Source organism: Anopheles maculipalpis, chromosome X (assembly GCF_943734695.1).
Source record: "Anopheles maculipalpis chromosome X, idAnoMacuDA_375_x, whole genome shotgun sequence".
NCBI lineage: Eukaryota > Metazoa > Arthropoda > Insecta > Diptera > Culicidae > Anopheles > Anopheles maculipalpis.
This window is the reverse complement of record NC_064870.1, coordinates 11,827,210-11,847,076: the sequence shown is the minus strand read 5'-3', so window position 1 is coordinate 11,847,076 and position 19,867 is coordinate 11,827,210. Positions and strand designations below refer to the sequence as shown.

The window sequence follows — 19,867 nt, the reverse complement described above, 5'->3', positions numbered from 1 at the left end:
TTCGCGGGAATGGGGAGGGTGCGAAGTCTTTAGTGGACCATTGTTGCGTTCAAAACGCTACTTCGAAGCCCAAACATACAATCGATTATCGGACCGAGGAGTTTGCTACAATTTGCTTCATTTCGCGCACGCGAGACATAGTGTTGGATGATGACGCTTAGGATGACGGTGTCAATGGTGCGACACTAGCTAATTGGAGAGCGTCTAAGGCCGATACACACATACACACACACACACGCGACAATTCATTAGAAAGTGTCCACCAGCTCAGCAGCAGAAAACGGTCTCATCCCGTTCCGCTGTGCCGAGCGTCACTCACACACCAAGCACCGACAAACGTTGGCGATTAAAAACCGGATCAAAACATGCGGAGCAATTCGGACGGGCACGTGCAAACGCCGCCCACCAATCCCCGCTCCGTGGGGAAGGAGGCGTGAAATCACCGCGCTGGATGACAGGCCGGTCAAGCGCCTCTATCTCGGCCCAAACTTCCACCTCCAAGAGGCCCCATTTTGTGAAAGTTGCTCTCGATAGTGTGTGAAGTCAGCAGGTCGTCGTCGTCGTCGTCGTCTGGATTCCGCGCTTCCCAATTCTCCCTCTTTCGCGACAGCGGCGCAGACGGGTCGAATTTCCAACTCTAAATGACCGGAAGACCGATGTCACCGGCTGTCGGATGGATGGATGATGATTTGCGATCTCCGAAAAATGTGCTCCCAAGATATCGTACCAGCATCGGGACATTAGATCGCGTGCTTGGAAGTGAGATGTTGCATCCGGTTTTGATGACGCAATCCTAGCAACTTGAAACACCTTCCCGAAAACGCCATACCCGAGGGCAGTCGGTCTGAGCTATCAGTTCTAGACATCAGGATCTCGGATGCTATCTCGCAAACGTCACGACCCACGCCATGTGCCTCAATTGTGGTGAATATATATATATTTTTAGCTGCTTTCTTTCCGTTTTCCGTTGCACCAGTTGCTGATATACAGTCTACAGCCAAAAGCTGCACGGGAGACGGGGAGCAATAAGAAAGAAAAAAAAAAAGAAAGCTTCATCTCAACCACCCTTGTGATATTCGAGGAAACCGCGGATCGTATGAATAAATGTTATTATTTCCAATATGCTGCTACTTCACCAATCCAGCCTGGTACCGTCCAGCTTCTTGCCCCTGCCTCACCTCCCTCCCACAGATTTCTTATCATTTACCGTTTAGATAAATTTCTCCACTCACCCCTTCCCCCTTCCATCTCTTCACACACCGACGGTCCGTTTCATGGTGGCCACCAGCCTACCCTGTTTGTGCAACGACCCTGATTTTCTGGCTCGCATTTTCCGACTCGCACCGTTACGCATAGAGTGCCGGCTTTGCGGATCCACCACAAGTACGCACACAGACGTACAGGTTGGATCCAAGGTTGAGCTTGTTATTTTGCCCGGTCTGCGTTCGCTTAAATTTGTGTTTTCCAATGTGCGTTCGTTCGCTTCTTCAGTTTTTGCGTTATTTGTTTTCTTTCTTTGGGTTTGTGGGGGGTTTTTTTTTTTTATTTGCCTTCCAATGCTGGACCGTTAGCGCTACCGATTGTGGGTGTTCGGCCCCGGTGGTGGGTGAGAAGAATGGGTAGGCGGTGTTATAATTGAAATAGCTCATAAAGGTTCAAATGCGTTCATGGTATTTGTTTGCTAGTATTGTGGATCGGGCTGCCGAGTGGGTGTTGTCGGGCTGCCATGGCGGATGCGACGGTACAGGGAGGTGTATCATTATCAGCCTCCATCCACCGTACCAGCAGGCACCTGTTTCGTAGATGTGCGCCAATAACAGATTTTCCCGAGTCAATATACATACGATAGCGTCCTATTATCTTCCGTATGGATTTCTTTCCGTAATTTCCACGCACCATAAGAAAGTGGCCAGCACGCGGCACAGCACGCACACAGGATGCCTTCGAGCGGACGATTAACGTCTATTTGCTTCAACCCCGCTACGAAAACTCCCCATGCTCGTTGGTCGGTCGCAGTTAGCCGGAAGTTCTTGCCCAAAGATCGAGGCGTTCGTCTCCTCTCGCTGTTCTACCTTTGAAACAAACAGGTACAAGCATGGGAAAACGAAATTCCCGATGAGACATAATTCTTGGAAAACACTAATGAGACCACCATTCGGGCAACGCAGCACGATGGAAATATGTAAATGTAAGATGCAAAAAGCAAACCTGACAGTGAAATTAGCGTAATACAACGCTTGCGGTGGTATGCCTATGCTGTAGCACAAAAGCGTTGCATCCAGCGCTTAGGTTTGGCAGCGAGTTAAACAAAGACATAATTCGCGAGCATCCGACTGACAGTCAGAGTGTAGAAATTGAACAGTTCGATTGTTAAAGTCTTTTTCTTCGTTTTTACGCAACCCAAACACTTGGGAATATCTTGGTGGTTAATTTTTCCTGGAGCTTCATAGTTAGTTCTGCGTATCGGGAAACGAATTTCAGACTTATCGCTCTAACCTTTTAAACACTCGACGAAACATTTTTCAGTTCCTGTAATCCTCTCGGTACTCTACCACCATGAAACTGGATTCGAATCTCGGATGAAATCATTGCTCTTCAAGATAGATTTGCAGAGTCAATCTGGAGGGGTTCTTCAAAGTCTTAATCCACTAATGTTTTTGGTAGTTGATCCGAACTATATCCCGACCGTCTCGGAGTGATCGAAAATGAAGTCAACAACGTGTGGGAGTTGAAAGTGATCGTCTTCGTCTCATGGTAGAAGACACATTTTTTATTCTGATGGAAACGCATTCTCCGGATGAATGCTCCAAAGTGCATAAATGGGAAGCGGTTTTTTATACACTTCCAGGGCAGGAAGAGGAAAAAAAATGGTGGGAAAAGTAGCGTTAAGGTATTCCCAGAATTGTGTCACACATCTGTGGGTTCTGTGAGATGATTTCATCTAATGATGCGAGGCTCTCCCTCAAACGAAGCTGCTTTATTGGAGCTTTATTGGGTCAATCTGGAGGGGTTCTTCAAAGTCTTAATCCACTAATGTTTTTGGTAGTTGATCCGAACTATATCCCGACCGTCTCGGGAGTCAGATTAGTCGATCCATCACTACTCTACCGAGGAACAACTAATCAACGCCGAGTGAAAGTTGGGGTCCCCCCCAATGGTTGAGCAAATGTTTTTGAGGTCCTAGATAGAATGTTTGTTGGAACCATAGAAATGTAAAGTGCTGAGAGGCAGGGGGGATTTCATAGGCTGCTATAGGGGAGTATCACATGGCCATTTACAAGGGACTCGGGCACCCCACGAACGCTGGTTTCGCAGGGGCTGCCCGGTGGTGTAGGCGAAAGCGGTGCTGGTCTTCAAATGGCAGGACCGGGGTTCAAATCCCATCATGACCGTTTCCCCATGGTGAGGACTGACTATACAACTACGTGGTATCGGCAGGTCTAGTAAGCCATTCCGAAGGCCGGCGTGACCTTAGAGGTCGTTGAGTCAAGAAGAAGAAGAAGAAACATTCAGCTGATATATTGGAACTATGCAATATTTGTATTTACAACTTCGTTCGTCCAGGATAAATTGCGTCCTAGAATTAAGGGTGAGGACTATTCACTATAATATCCTTCGCTGATAACACAACAACGTAGTATTCCAGAATTTGTAACTCTTCAAATAAAAATATCATGGAGGCGAGTTTCTCTGGAAAAAATGTTTGCAATCCCGATTGATCCTCAGAACAAACATTAAAACTGTTGTCACTTTCTTGTCGATTGTCATCAGCTAGTGGTGATACTTTGTGTTTTGCTTTCCTGCATCTTCTCCGCCATTAATTTACACCCAAATAGCACATTATGCTGTAGAACAACTTATTCGACAGGAGATAAAAAAAAATTGAAGTCATTGCTTTCGCTCCAAGAACTTCTCTACCGTACGTTCCGGTTGGTGTTCCGAGGTGGCACAGCAATGGATAAAAATAGCAAAAAGCCCTCCGGTGCGAGGGATGACGTTTTGAAAATAGAAATTTTAGAACGGACGCATTCTGCCGTAGCCCGTGGTTTGTCTGATGTGATCAACCGAGCACCAGTACCGCACAATATCCAATTGCAATGGTCGATATGGGCAGGAAAACTCTCACTAGATACTCCTACTCCTACGCCTTTGCACGGGGTTTGTGTTGTTTTTCCCCCCGGATCGAAAAATGGGACATGCTGGTTGCTTGGATTTTCCGTTTGTTATTTTGTAATAAAATTCTACATCAAGAAAATGAAGTCAACAACGTGTGGGAGTTGAAAGTGATCGTCTTCGTCTCATGGTAGAAGACACATTTTTTATTCTGATGGAAACGCATTCGCCGGATGAATGCTCCAAAGTGCATAAAACGAAAGAAAACACACTTTTATCTAGAACGGGAAAATTTTATTTTAAAACTATGAAAGAGCAAAGGAAATGGGAAACGGGTTTTATACGCTTCCAGGGCAGGAAGAGGAAAAAAAATGGTGGGAAAAGTAGCGTTAAGGTATTCCCAGAATTGTGTCACACATCTGTGGGTTCTGTGAGATGATTTCATCTAATGAGGCGAGGCTCTCCCTCCAACGAAGCTGCTTTATTGCCGAGTTGTCAAAACTCCCATTCGGAAGATTTGGTTTTTGACGTAAGAAACACGTGTTCTGAGGGCTGCATTTGTGTTGATTGTCACCACTTCAGGCAGGCGATATCCTCGTTTGTAAGCGATAAGTAGTGACAAAACTGAAGCATCCCTTTCACTTTCTCTCTCTCTCTCTCTCTCTCTCTCTCTCTCTCTATCGTTACATTAGAGTACGGATGATGATGGAACTTTATTTATTCCTCCATGTTGTTGTTTGTACACATTATCTCGAGTTTGAGAAAAGGGTTAACGACGGTTCTCTTGAAATTCTTCATTTTTTTCATAAAATGGAAAGACAGAAACAGATAAAATGTGTGAAGATGTACATTAAAAGCAACCCGTACGATGCGTTTTACGTATTATGAGACGAAAAGAAAAAAATGACAAAACACTCGCACACCAGACACAGACGCTCGGAATGAAGAAAGAGCTGCAAACGTTGGAAATATAAATAAAGAAAAATAAACAACGGAACCAGTCACGACACAAGCGGGACGGGTAAGCATAAACATTTATGCTCGCAGCATAAGCATCAATGTGGCCGTACGAATACACGCACACAGCACACAGGTATCGGTTTGAAGTTTTGGATGTGTGGTCGTTTCTGTACTCTTCCGTCGTCGGACACCGCGTTCGGTACAGGTAGCAGGGATGGGGTACAGGGGTTAGTGCCTATTTTGGGTAAAATATTTCAACCAAGTCTTTTGTACAGCGACAGAGATCGGGTGCGACGATCCAGGATTCGATACGCCACCACACCGCAAAAGCAACGTATACGAGAGGGAGAGAGAGAGAGACAAAGAGAGAGAAAGAGAAAGAGAAAAAGAGAGAGAATTGCGATCGAGACGAGATCTCCACACTTGAACGGTGAATAAAAACAAATGCGTGCATATCGGAGAGATCGTTGGTGTTAGTGATGCTGCGCGTTCGTTTTCGTACAGGCAGCACAAGATCGTTCTGGACTGAAATTCTTGCAGGAAGGTTTGGGTTCAGAAGAACTGTTCCACACGGAGGAAAAAAAGAGTAAGAATGCAGGGTTGACTGTCTACTTTCTAGTAGCAGATAGTAGTTGCTTGTTCGTTTTATTGATGATTGGTTAGTTAGTTAGTTTACAGAGACTTTGACTCATTACACTTATTTTCATCTCTAGTTCTTTTCTTTGTTTGCTTATAGAGGCCTTGAGTCTCTGCGATGGCCGTCTTTTCTGTATACAAAAAGTGGCCATCTCTTGTTCGTTTTATAAGGACTTTCTGTAAAGTGGACTGGATGAGATTCGAACTCCGGTCCTGCCGTTTGACCGGCCACCGGCGCCACCGTCGCCTACACAACCGTCCCGCCCCATCCAACATGTCTCTTGTGTCATTATATCATAAGCATGATCATGAGAGTCTTTGAGCCTTCGAAAGAAAAAGAAGATTCATCAGACTGCATAAGAATAACGCTCTATTAACTATGAGAATATAACCTTACGGATCCAAATATACTTGATAATAATCAGGTAGGAAGAGATGAAAATATAAAAAACAGTCTTAATTTTCTTCTGTGGTTCTCTCACGTTTGAATCTTAAGAGGTCTTGAACTGTTATTTCTAGCTTCCACGGTTTTTATTTTACCCATGGGAATGAGGCACAGATGTGATACGAAATTCCGATTTTGTATCAGGCCCTTAACCACCGCGACAGGCTGCAATGTTTAATTATACACAAAAAAGATTGTGGCAAGGAACAGTTAGAGCATAAGGTTCGATTGTAAGCTTGTAGTAAGCGAATGAAATAAATGTTGATATACATAAAATGTCTCTATATCTTATGTAGTGCATTATTTCAATCTTCGCATCCCGCACACATGGAACGACGCTGGAGCGATTAGTTGATTGATTCTCAATTCTTCTTTTGCTGGAAATGTTCCTAGCATAAATGACCACTTGTATGTTTTGTGCTGGTTTCGTTTCACTACTTCTTTTTCGTAATGCTTGCAAAGGTCTTCTAAGAAATAATGGACCAACATTTTAAGCTGATTGAGTTCATTCTTCCTTCGTTTCACACACCCATGCGGTCAATCAAACAGCTACACTATCCGGATGCGGGCGTAAAAATGGTATCTAAAAAGAAAGGAAAAAAATCCTCGCAAAGCCAGACCCTACCAACTATGACCGGCTGTACGCTACCTCGCCCTAAGAATTGAAACGATACTCATAATTAAGAATTTAAAAACAACTCAACAAAACGGAAAATGGCCCACTTGTACAGGGGTGATTAGTTTCGCACCCAGATCTGATACCAACACACCCTCTTCTTGCTGGTCTTACATTTCTGCACATCTAGCAAACGATGGTCGGCAATACACACTCTGACTCAAAGAACGACGAAACGTGCGTACGATCGGCAGAGGGGCATTCATTTCTGTCACGGCCGTTTGATCGGTACCGGGCGAAAGCGAGAGGGAGTAACCGATTCCGAACGTACGGGCCCTGAATTTGGTAACAAGTTCGTCCGCACCCTCGTGCAATAGAACAAGAAAAAAGCTGAAAAAAGGCCAATCCTAGCAATAAAGAAATGGTGGAACATTGAAAAAAAAAAAACTACAAGAAACAATTTTATATTGAGGCTTCGCACTGGATGGATAGTTGTTAGATTTAGATCACACAGTTTTCGTTTCACCACCTTGGTTGGGTGTGCATGTATGGTTCGCATGTGAATGTAACTTTAAAATAAATAAACAAAAATGTAAAATACATTAATTTCCTCAAACTTTCTCATCCGAATAGAAAAAAAAGACGGAAGAAAGTGTTGTTTGGCAAACAAAACAAAAAACAAATCGCAGTCATACTTAAGCTTAGCGCATCGCGGGAAGCTTTTGCGTTGACAATTTTTAACCCCTTTTTGGCTCATTTTACGTGTGTGTTCGGGAAGGATCTGGAGTGCATGATCTGACATTCGAATAAAGCGATTTGAAAAAAAACAACACCCCAACAACACCCATAACCGTCGATGAGCCCGAAAACCTTTCCACCAACAGCAAAAGCCACCGTAACAGGCCTCCCATATTTGCGGCGGGAAAGGGGGGGCTTGGGCGGTAAAGAAAACAGGTTTTATGCCAAGCCAAAACATTGCACCCTCCCACAACATGCTGCCCGTTTCCCTGCTAACCCTGCCCGAGAGAGCCCAGCAAGCGGACGATTTAAAATGCAGCAATAACCGTCATTCACACACACACCCAGGCACACCACAAGAGCAGAGAAGACGAGAAGCGTACGAAGATTGTGTGTAGCGTGAACAGCGCCACGCATACAGGCACAGACAGCGGCAGTTTGTAAGAGATACCTTGCCGTCAAGAAGCGTCCGCCATCGGTATTGCTATGCTTACCAGTAAAGCTGGCTAAATCCAGCCCAAATCCACCCAACACACCAAAGCCCATCTTGAAGACGCCATATTGTTGTTGTTGTGATTGTACAGTGTGTGTGTGTGTGTGACAAAATTAGCATAATCGTGAGAAAAAGGAAAACATCCCAGTGACGCTCCTCGACGCTCCACATAACTCACGCACACAAGGAAGTGTGATAGGGATCCAGCGCGGTCCCCTTTTAATTCGGTTACGTATGTTAGTGAAAATGGGTGTGCTTTTTTTTTGAGGTTATAGTGTTTGATAGTAGCTTATAGGTGAAACGTGACGCTTCCTCCAGGACCGGACCACGATCGTTTTAGTGACGATTTTGTGAGTGTGTGTGGGTTTTTTTTATTATTTTGTTTCCACCCCTGCATCGACACTCACGAGTGCGCACCCCTAAAGTGAAGGGCAAAACCTTTCACATTTATCGAATTAGCGGTGTTAGTTCTGGAGTTGGTTTTCGCCACCAACCCGCCAGAGTTGAGGTGAGCAAATTGTGTGAGCATATGTTTTTTTTTTCTGTTCGTTTCTTCGTGCTCAAAACGTAAGATATCGCACAAGACTCCACCACCAAGGAATTGGTGGCCCCGCGAAAAAGGGTTGCGGTGGTTGTTGTTTACAGCGTGCCCTTTCCGTCAGTCAGGGGGTGGCTTTGGGCGCAAAATTTAGATGTCGGCCAGATATTGCAGGGTTACTCACCTTTATTGCATTGCAGTTCAGTAAGGTCTGGCGGGGGCCGCGCGCGCCCTGATGCCAGAGAGTTGAAGGCTGTTTAGCAGGAGGACGCTACATTTGATCGATGGTCCCATTGCGCTCGGAAGCTTACTCTTAAGGTAGGTTTTTTAGCATTTTTGTTTGATTGCAAATATCGTACGTATTTCCCACACGCTCAGTTGAATGCTGGTTTTGCAGGATACTCTTTACACCACCCTTCACACTTTACTCTAGCAATATTTCTCACAAACCACACACATACACACTTACACTTTTTTGGATGCTGCCTTTTTTTTTTTTGAGGGAAAATTATCGATTACCGATCGGAATCGGCATGAAACATGAAATCGAAACAAAGCGTTTAATTTCGCTTTTCTTCTTTTGAGCTGATCCAGTATTACCACCAAGCAATTAAAGGCCAACTTGGGCGGCTTTATTCACTCTTAGGGCAAGAATAAAAAAAAAAAACACCATAAAACACTCACTTTTGGAATTTCTTTTTTTTTACACTTTCGGAACACTTTTCGACGAATTGAAGAGGAATCACACCACCGCTGGCCGGAATTCCGGAACAGTCCCGGACGCTTTACATACCACTGCAGTGGGATGTTTCTGTTACCACGTGCGCTCGAGTGCGCAGGTGCTTTACCGGCTTTGCTTGGGGGGGAAAAAATTTTACACTTGACTCTAATCAAAACAGTCGTTTCCCGTTTTGTTGCGCACCTTAAGAGGCGTATTTAGATGCTAAACTTCCAGCAACATGCACGCCACTTTTCACGCTTAAAGCCACTCTACACGCACCACGAACAAACAAAAAATCGTCTACGAACTCTCCGGCAACGACGCGCTCGCTTCGACGTGCGTTTCTTACTGGTTGTAAGATGGATGCGCGTACGGTTTTCGGAGCAATGAAGCTAAGCTATGCTCCGTTCACAGGCGGCGCTTTCATAAGCATGGGAAGAAACAAGCTGATAAACAGTTTATAATAAGCTGCTACGATCGTGTGTTTCCTTTCTTTGAATTTGTGAGGAGCAAACTTTGTGGCAAATTTTTAACAAACATAACAATTTTAAATATATTTTTTACTTTTTTCTTGTTTTATTTGACCACATAAATACGTTGGGCAACTTTTTTCACCTGTCAATAAATGAATTTCATAAGCCAATTTTTTGTCATACATATTTAACCTTTAAATTATTTTTAAATTATTAATAATGCAATGTTCAATTGAGCACACCCGGGATATGGTGCCCATATTCACAGCTCGGAGAAGGAAATGTCTCCCAGCAAAGATGAAAGGAGTATACTAATTTTAAGTTTATTGTAAGCAATACGGCCTGGCCGTCCTTTATGAATAAAAAAAAAAAATGCAATGTAGCTTCATGCTAGATGAATGTTGCACAACTTATACACCTAGTGGAAGTTGATTTTCGTTTTAAAGTATTTTATTTTCTGATTTAATTTTTCTGCTTCTTTTCGGTGAGACCAAATCATTTGTTTTATTGTCTTTGTAAAAGGTGTCAAACGAATTCTTAATTCTTGAATTCATTAGGCCCTTAACAGCGTGGTTCTGAGCTTCGATCTAACTGCCGCATGGGTTTGATCGCTCTTGAAGATCGCATAAAGAAAATGAGAATGAGAGGAAGATTTCTCACGCATTTTTGCATAGGTCCGCTCTTCTCATAGCATAGCATACGAAAGCATAGTACAAGAGCGAGCAGGACGATGATGAAGATTTCAAGCTACAACGAAGAATGGAAGTTGATTTGTCAACTAAAAAAGATTGTATTTTAGTGGATGCTGGAGTAATATTCGTCAAGAGTTTGCTTCCAATAGCATGATAAAGTATTTTAGTGTTTTTCGTATGGTTACTTTCCTTACGGATAACACTCTCTCTTTCACTCTCTCACTCTTGAGCTTAAGATGCACGCTTTCCAGCATTTGCTCTACGTAGTTTGAAGGAAGCTTTAAGCAATGCTTAGCTTCTCTCTCTCTCTCTCTCTCTGCTGATTGTTCTCTCGCTTTGTGGTTGTTGATCAATAACAGCAGTTTTCAAATTTCGTTAACGTTCGTCACGACGTTTGGTTTAAATTTTATTTCGAATCCTTCGTTATATTTAACTCTCATGATGCGTAACAAACGTCTGTTGACTGAACAAACTTTTTGAAATTAATTGATTGCTGTACCTAGCTTATTTTATATCATAAAGAAGGAAAAACTATCGTAAGCTTAAAAATTTAAATAGAATTAAAAGCACAACCCAACCTGTTTCGCTCACGCTTTCTCTCTCCCTATTAGCAACAACATGGTAAACATTGTTTCGCATCATGGTACATTGAAAGCTTTTTGCTCAAAAGCTTCTTGAAACTTTTAAGTCTTTCAAACAAAACTTTGAAGTTTTTGCTGTTTGCGCACACTAGTGATGGGTCCTATCGGTTCCGGAGCTGGTCTAATTTCAACTCGGAGCCGGTTCCGCACCCACAACTCCAAATCCACGATTCCGAACATAGGCAGAGCAGTTTAAATCTTGTTGTCGAGTTGTTTTAATCTTTAAAGCGCCCTAAACGTGATTACAAGAACAACTATTAAAACTAAAATGCTAACTTAACGTGGTGCTATTGCTCGTGCTATTTTGGACTGCACTGCATTCATTCCTTTACTGTTACTGCATTCCTAAGTGTTTGCGGTTTTGAAAGGTTCAGAATCAATACTATTTGAACCTAAAACTATCTTAATGCGGTGCCCAATCACGTATTGCATCACTTTGTATGTGGAAATGAAGATCTTAATTTTGTAACAGCCGTTTTCATACCATGAGAAGGACAGTGGAGGCGTCGAAAAAAAAATTGGAATAAAATTTAAAAATAAAGTTTTTCAAAAATTTTATCTATAATTAATTATGACGGTCCAGTGCCGTATTGTTGATTTTTAAAAAATATTAAATTATTTTCCAAACAAACTATGGCTCATTTTTCTGAAGACAACTGCGGCGCTTTGTTTATTTGCTGCTGCATTATAGTTTTATAATGGTAATGAAGAAAAAGAGCTCTTTAAGTTAAATTTAATGGAATTGAAATAATAGTACTGTCAAAACTATCTTGTGGGGTCTCGGTTCTGTTTGATTTATTTGAGCTTCGATGTAATTTTCGCCTACGGCCTCCGTACAACTTACACCACTTCTGCTCAGAATGGGGGAACGGTACGGATTAGATTTGAATCGGGGTCGTGCCGTGTGAAGGTCGGTATCATGGTTGTCTCACCACCGGACTATATAAATAAACTCAAAACAAACTTTGAAGATAGAAGACGTCAGAAAGAATTGATAGTTATTGAATAGCTGTCACGCTATTCATCTGGAAAGTCTGTTGACAAACCAATCTCCAATATTTTGAATAGATTTAAACGAACTTTGCAACACACTCACGCGTACAAAGTAAAGATTGACATTAGACGTCGAATAACCACCAAAATCACCAATCCATGGCAAATGGGACATTCGGTGGTTGACATAAAAATGAAAGCCCGTTCCGGATCCGGAAGTGACGGTTGCTGCAAACCGTCGCTTATCATCGGAACCATTCGGTTAAGGATTGGATACGCATGCATTCAGCTGGTGATTTTGTTGCAACTAGAAGCAAAAGGGAATAGAAACGGAAGCACATCAACAAGGAGCAACGTATCCTGGCAGCAAGGAGTGGTGCAGATTACACCTGTCATTAGGAAAAATACAATGCTGTTCTATCAAACCACAACTTGGCTTGGCAAATCCGTTCGCAACTCTTCTCCCCATCCGAAGGGGCCATCGTGAACAAGCCATCTTTTCACCGACAGGAAGAGAATTTTTTTGTTGTGCTTGTTTGTAGAGTTAAGAAGCATCCGGTAAATCAACCACCTTAAACCTTGTCTATTTGGGATGGTTTTGCACGACAGGACTTCCATATTATCGTACATTCCAGAAGGTACGAGACCAATTAGGAGGTGGAAAAAAACATGGAAGTTATGCTTCCGGGTGGTTAGGTCAACCACTCTGGACAACAATTGCATTCGTTGCACTGGAGACCATCCACAGGAAACGTTCCTCCCGCTTTGGCATCTTCAGCGTCTGGACGTACGGTTCGACTACCTACCAGCGTCCGTAAACAAGCGTTCGTCCTTTCTTCACTCGGTGTAGCTTATTATCTGTCATGTGCATAACCTGGTAAAGTGTGATAATTGAACCGGAGGAGAGAAAATCCAAAAGAAGTTATCGTCAGGCTCCAACATGGTTGCCAACGAGACTAGAATAGCAAATGGCTCTGACAGGTGGTTCATGCGCCTCGGTGTGGTTTTGGGATTATTAAAAGGAGAGAATACCTACCACAGCTTTTGTAGCAATACGCAAACACATTCGCTCTCGCTCTCTTTCTCTCTCTCTCTCACTCTTTCTTGGAAAAAGTATGCAAACAAAAAACACAATACAATACACAAGTCCAATATTTTGTTTATTAGTTTTATTGAATTTGAAAGCAGCACGAAAATTGCAACAATTTTGAAGCGAAACGTCTCTTTCTTTTCCATAGTATGATTACTTTAAACTCAATTATTTGTCAGAAAAGAAAGGTTTTACTCCATCTTTTTTTTTACCCGTCCAGATCAACGACTTCAAAATGGTGTTTCAAAGCACAAAAAAAGGATAATTCAACAGCCAGTACGCGTCCCAGACAGCTGAGCTGGAGGAAAAAAATATCGTGAGCTTATTTTTGTGTGACGTGAGATTAACTTTGGTACATCTTATTCTACTTGGTACATTGTCAGCAATACGTCATCAAAGCAAAGTATAGAAAGACAATAATACAACGATACTAAATGCTATACAGAAAGAGAAATTGAGAGAGAGGGCTTTTGGTCCGGGATGACGGCCACATTGTTAAGCCGTCCCGAAGTTGTACATCCTAAAGTAATCTAACAACCTAACAATTGTGTACATGCTACCGCTACCAACAACTCTACCGCTATACTAACGTTGGACATGCAGGATATGGTGGGATGGAATGGTTTAAATGAGGGGGAAGGTACTGGGGGTTGCCGTCCGGACATTACTCTTCGCCAAGTATTTGTACACTTCGTACGGGTTTTTTGCTGTACATTGGTAGCATGGTGGCAGCCGCCGTTACTGTGCTCTGCCCATCCGGACGACCCTGCCCAGCGTGGCTCTGTTCCCGGTGGTTTGGTTGTGCTTGGGGTCGTGGCATTGAGGACGCACCCTGCAGATGGTGTAGTGGAATCTGCTGGTTGGAGGGTCCGGTTGGAGCGGCCAGTGGTAATACATCACCGGCACCAGGTGCCTGAATCGCGAGCATCAGCATACGGTAGAGGAGACTTTCGCGTACCTCCGGCGGAAGATAGTCGGCAGAGCGGAGTGAGCCAGCGGACGAAGAACCTGCATCCAGTGGAGGCTGATAGTACTGACCGTTGCGACGTGCTGCGGCTGGTAGAGCTGTCCCATACCCACCTGCGTCTGGATCGGGTTGACCACCGTCAACACCGCCACGCACGTTTGCGCTCGGTGCCGATGGACTGTAGAGCGGGTTCTGATAGCCCTGCCCATCGTACGGTCCACCACCGTATGGGAAGGGTAGCGGTGGACGGGGGATCTGCTGCTGGGGATAGCCTCCGCCGAGATATGGCCCTCCTAACCCGTACGGTGCAGCGGATGGTCCGGGGAAGTAAGGATTGTACGGGAACCCACCATTGTAGCCACCATAGCCTCCTCCAAGACGGTACCGCGATACCTGCTGAGCGACCTGCTGCTGCTGATGGCGGAAGATAAGCACCTGCAGAATACGCTCAAAGTCACGCGCCGTTAGGGGACGCTCCGGTGGGATGTCGTAGTAGTACGGGCTGGAAGGTAGTCGACCACCGCCCCCTAGGTGTGGTGGATACTGTCCCGGGTTGTATGGGATCGGGATGGGGTAGGAGTTCTGCTGCTGCTGAGTCGCACTGAGTGGTTGCTGTTGCTGGTATGCTGGATCTGCTGGCGGTAGGTTAAGACCACCATTCAGACGGCGCTGCTGTCTATATGGTAGAATGCTGTTCAGATGTTGCTGCTGAGGTTCGTCCACTTCGCGGTCCTTATCGTCAACGTCCGGCACCACACGCCCACCGTACGGTGAGTCCTGCGGTGGTGGAAGTGGTGTGAACGACCGTGCATATGGTGGTGGGAGTCCGTACGGTGTGCGGAACCGACCCGTTGCAGGTGAGGGATTATCATCACGCGGACGGAATTCTATCGGTCGTGGACGAAAGATGGGACGACGCTCCTCGGCGTGTGCTTCAGCTTCGTTAGCCGCCAGCACACGGTTGGCCGCCGGTATCTGCACTACGGAGGACGATGCTGGACCATCGGTAACGTAGCTGTGTTCGGAGCTCGGTTCGGTTGAGGTTTCGTACAGTATTGGAGCCGGCTCGTGTCGGTTACCGTTGGATGGTTGGGGACGCGCCGGTTGCTTCACGTACACGCGCTCCGTTGTTAGCCGCTCGGGGAGTCCACCTTGGGAGGGCTGTGACTGTCCCTGGAGCACGCTTTGGATGTGGGCGGCACGCTGCCGAGCGGCTAGTACGGCGGCCGGTATACGCGGTGTTGGATGGGTCGTGTAGAGGGGCTTCGCACCACCGGCAAAGATGCTACTAAGCTCACCGTCCGCGGCCGACTGGCCGTAAACGATTTGCTGCGGTTGAGCTTCGTACTGTTCGCCGGATTCGCTGACAGCGGGTGCTGCTAGCTGGCGGCGCAGGAAGTTACCACGGACGGGTTTTTTCGAAGGCGATGGTGCGTGCGTGTACTTGCCCGCTTCGAGCCGTTCGGGACGGGCCAGCTGTTCGGCGGTCTTGCCCGACTGGTAGGGCAGTGGTGTTGGACGGATGATAAGCAGCGTGCCGGGTTTGGTGTGCAGCGTAGAGGTATGTGTCGATGCTGCGGTAGGTTCGCCAAAGGATGCTGCCAAATGGCCGCCCGTTTCGGTGGCGGCCGACGTGACTGAGGCCTCGGTGGTAGTGGTGGAGGTTGACGTGGTGGACGTGCTACTACCACCACCGCCGTTCATAGCGAGCGTCGTGCTCAAGGTGCTCGTTGGTGGAGTCGCCGTGGTAGAGGACGACGAGTAGCCGTGACGTTTGCGTGGTATGGTCTGTATGACGCTTGGACGAAGCGTGCTTGCGTGCTGTGGATTGTGGTGCAGATGCTGATGGTGCTGTAGCTGTTGCGGTGGATGGTAGTTTGGTGGGCGGCGTGTGGTCGGCATCAGCAGATGCTGCGTGCGGTTAAACCTTGGAGGAATGTGGACTATTTCTTCCTCGGTCGTTGGTGGCGTGGATACCATCGGGATGGTTTGGGTCGGCTGGCCACCGTACGATACGCGCTTAATGTCACCGTTCGCATCGATGTACCCGTACGTACCCTTGATATTACCCAGCACATCCCGACTTTCGATCTTGAACGTACCGTCCTCCGCTTCGTATCCGACCGTGTAGGAGCCATCTTGGTTTACCTTGCGAATCTGCTTGATGATCTCTAACCGTTGCGTTGGGTCCTTCGTTTCCGCCTCGCTCAGATCAACCGAGTGGTCAACCGTTGTCTCCGCCTCACGCTCACCGAGCGTTACCGGGACGGTTGTGTGTGTTGCTTCCACTAATGCGTCTGTCGTCGTAATGGCCGCCACCGAGGATATTGTGACAGCAAACAGTAACGCCACCAGCATGACTCTCGTTCGTCCTTTGCTCGTGGTGCGCGACTAGAACAGGAAAAGGAAGATAGAAACGAGTGGAAACGAGATGATATCTTAAATTCTTCGTTGCAGAATAATTGTGGAATCGAAATCCCGTTTCACCAATATGTTCTAACATTTGAGTGACTCACAACCCCACACCCATAATGTCTCTCGCCTTACTTTGTTTTGTAGTGTCTTTTATCCCCACCTACTACCACCTCCAACCATAGCACCCTCTCATTAACGTTACGCAAGAGCGCATCTGTTACTGATGATAACGCACCTCGATTGCCAAACCCGCAACCCAGTCCCCGAGACTTGCGAAATTGAGACACATCGAAACACGAGTCTCGCTGACACCTACAAGAGCCCTACGAAGTGTTGCGGATTTCTTAACCGAAAAACAAAAAAAAAACACCCCGTCCCCCTGTTCTGCCGTTGCTACCTACAATACCAGAAAACTCGCTCACCAAACACCCTTTGTCTGGTTCGGGTTTTACGATGTGAGCGTTTTTCCACGTGCTCACACGGGAGTTTCCACAACTCCCGCTGTTGTTTCTTTCATCGCTGCATATTTGCATTGGGAAGAGGTTGCATTTCGATTTCGGTCACCTACTGTGTGAGCCACGCTAAAACCAACAACAACAACAAAAACCCGCTGGAAGATACGAACTCCAGCACCTCCCTCCCGGGCGACCCGATGATGCTCACTGTTGGCGCGCATTTTCACTTGCCAGCGTGATCCACGCGTGAGCACTAAAATTGATGAATGGCTACCGTTGCTCCAGTTTGGTTGCTACTCGTTACGGTCAGCCACCGTTCGCCAGGTTTCGCGGGTCGTCTTTTCGTTTGCTTTCAGCGGATGGCTTCGGTGCATCGGCGTGCAGCCTAACCTCACTAATCTGACCCGGCAGGTACGTTTTTGGAAAGAGAGTGGTAGCCTTGAGATTGAGCGGGTGCCTTAATGTGCACCAAAGCACACCACTAATTAATTAGTGTATAATTTGGCAATAATTCAAGCGGCTCGTGGACGAAGTTGCGCACGACCTGGGACACCATCTTGTTCGACGAGTATGTCACAACCGTCCGAAGACACTTGGGGACAAAAAAAAAGGAGTCAGTCACATTTCTCTCCAAAAAGTCCCGGTGCATCAGCAGATGTGCTTCATGCAGTAATGAGAACCTAAGTAGAACCAAGGAGATGTTGCGAAATTTCGCCCACCTGTCGAAGGCTTATTCCTTCTCTGTACCAAAACAAAAAACAAAAACTAAACTCGTGCAATTGGTAATGGCGCTAACCTAGGCTCGCACATCCCGCGAGAATGTTCCAATTTTCTGAAGCACCCGGGAGGGCGCATTATGATTTGCATCACTCAGGTGCGCTGGGCTACCCTATTGGATGGGGTGGCGTTTTGTGAAGCCGTTGCCTCACGCAATGCGCTCACCATTTACGGGCGGCGTGTCTTGATTGTGTTTATGATTCCTAGTTTCGCACTCGCGCAAGAGCATCTCGCATTTGTAATCTCATTTGTAATTGTGCAAATCTTTGCCAACCCGACCCGATTTGTTTTCTCACCTTGGGATGCGCTGTGTATCCCATCTTTCAGCGGGTAAGCTTTGGATGCACCGTTTGATAAGACTCCCAACACACTAGCTTCAACCTCAAGAGGTACGTTCGTGGAATTTGTATACTTAAGTGGGTTAGAATCTGCACTAAATCTCACTGGTGCACTTTAACGTACATAACTTGAAATTCAATAGACCACTCCGAAAAATAGGGTTTACCAGGAGGTTACAAAAAACACACTTTTGCGATTTGGTTGATTGCGCCGAATGAATTGATTGATGGCTAACCGAGTGTTCGCTTTTGTCCTTTTACGTCTCGACACACACACACACACACACACACACAGTTCGTCCACAGTCGACACAGTTTATACGCACACGGTCCACATAAACAACGCTTCTTAAGTTCAAATCGCTGTTGATCGATTCACTATTTCTCTATGTTTTTGTTGCATGCAATTCGTGCAAAAGGATTTATCGGTCCTGCTTTGCTGCTACAGTCCTTTCTGTCGCAAGTTTTTTTTTTGTTGTCTTGTGTTGTGATGAAAATGAAGCGTTACAAGACGTTATGTTTTTCGCTCATAAACCGAACGACTTTGATTGATGATAGGGGTTTTGGTTCGGGTGGAGATTTTGTGGATAAGGCATCGATCACATATTCTTCACACGTTCAATACAACACAGCCCCACACACACACACATGCCACATCTAGACACCAAACAAGCAAACACCTTTAAGCGCGACCTGCGTTACACGCAGTCCTTAGTAAGCACTTCAACACCCAAATATAAACACAACACGTCCATAGAATGTCCTCAGAACTGTCGCGAGAACATCTCGCTTAATCGAACCACTAACAACAATCAAAACAGAACCCAAAATCCTGAAATTGCGTGCCTCCGCACGTTCGCAGCACGCATTCACGCTTACTTCGCGACCGTTCAAATGAGACCAGTAGCGTAGGCGTCGGTGTACTATATAGCATCGTGATGGAAAACCCACCCCACCTGCCCAAGGTGGCGCTCGCACTCAAAAAAAGATCCCATGGTGCCAACTCTTAGTAGCACCGGCCTCCGGCTGCAAGCTGATGCCCACCCACCAACCAATGTTACCGTTTTTTTTTTCTTCTTCTTTCCCCCCTAGTGTCTGGTAGGCTGTTTTCGTTCTGCACACGGCGCGTCAGATCACAGGTAAACGGGAGGGAAAAGCGAGTGTGAAGGGTAGAGAAAAGGAAGGGGGGGGGGGGTGGAATCGCCCCAAAAGCGACAATAATTTGCAGCCCGGGTGTTGGTACCCGGTACGAATTGTTTTACCGTTTGACATGGCGTCCAATGCAAATGTCGTGGACGTGGGGCCCTCAGAATGGGCATGGGAATTTTTTACTTTTTCTCGGACCAAAGGTTGTATGTGATCCCTCTCCTATCGCCGTACGTGATAGTATAGGTGGACATTCATTCTCATATTTTCCCTGCAATTCCTCACATCAAACCTCCGTTTGACAGTTTGTACAACACAGTTGACGTCAACATAATGTCACGCATGATATAATCGGTTATATACTACGGGCCGATTCATTAGACTACTAGTTACCGAAACGAGCGCTTCCAAAGGTGCGATTTTGTAAGGCGCCTTGCATAAATTAAGGCGTCAATCGAATGTGGATCGACGCATTAAATAATCCTGGCGAAGGCGTTTCCAATCTTCGATTGGGCAACCGAACTCGTCGGTTGCAGATACTTGATAACTTGTCTCATCTTCGTCCCATATACACCACACAAGCACACACACGCACACACACACACGCGCAGCCACAATAA

The 19,867-nt window shown here is 45.8% G+C and overlaps 4 protein-coding genes across 4 annotated transcripts in view; 2 read left to right on the top strand and 2 right to left on the bottom strand.

Annotated features, from left to right (window-relative positions):
- LOC126559830 (DNA damage-regulated autophagy modulator protein 1) overlaps window positions 1–19,867 on the bottom strand; it is a 399,963-nt gene that overhangs the window by 299,466 nt on the left and 80,630 nt on the right. The window lies entirely within an intron of this gene.
- The window catches only part of LOC126564858 (mitogen-activated protein kinase kinase kinase 15), a 153,791-nt gene that overhangs the window by 77,509 nt on the left and 56,415 nt on the right, over window positions 1–19,867 (top strand). The gene's annotated exons all lie outside the window — the stretch shown is intronic.
- Window positions 1–19,867, top strand: part of LOC126561521 (uncharacterized) — a 67,330-nt gene that overhangs the window by 12,961 nt on the left and 34,502 nt on the right. The gene's annotated exons all lie outside the window — the stretch shown is intronic.
- LOC126568097 (uncharacterized) lies at window positions 13,814–18,083 on the bottom strand. The gene is made up of 2 exons (XM_050224518.1): window positions 18,060–18,083; window positions 13,814–16,507 (listed from the first exon to the last, which is right to left on the bottom strand). Exons 1-2 carry the CDS (start codon window positions 18,081–18,083, stop codon window positions 13,814–13,816), a joined length of 2,718 nt encoding a protein of 905 aa, XP_050080475.1.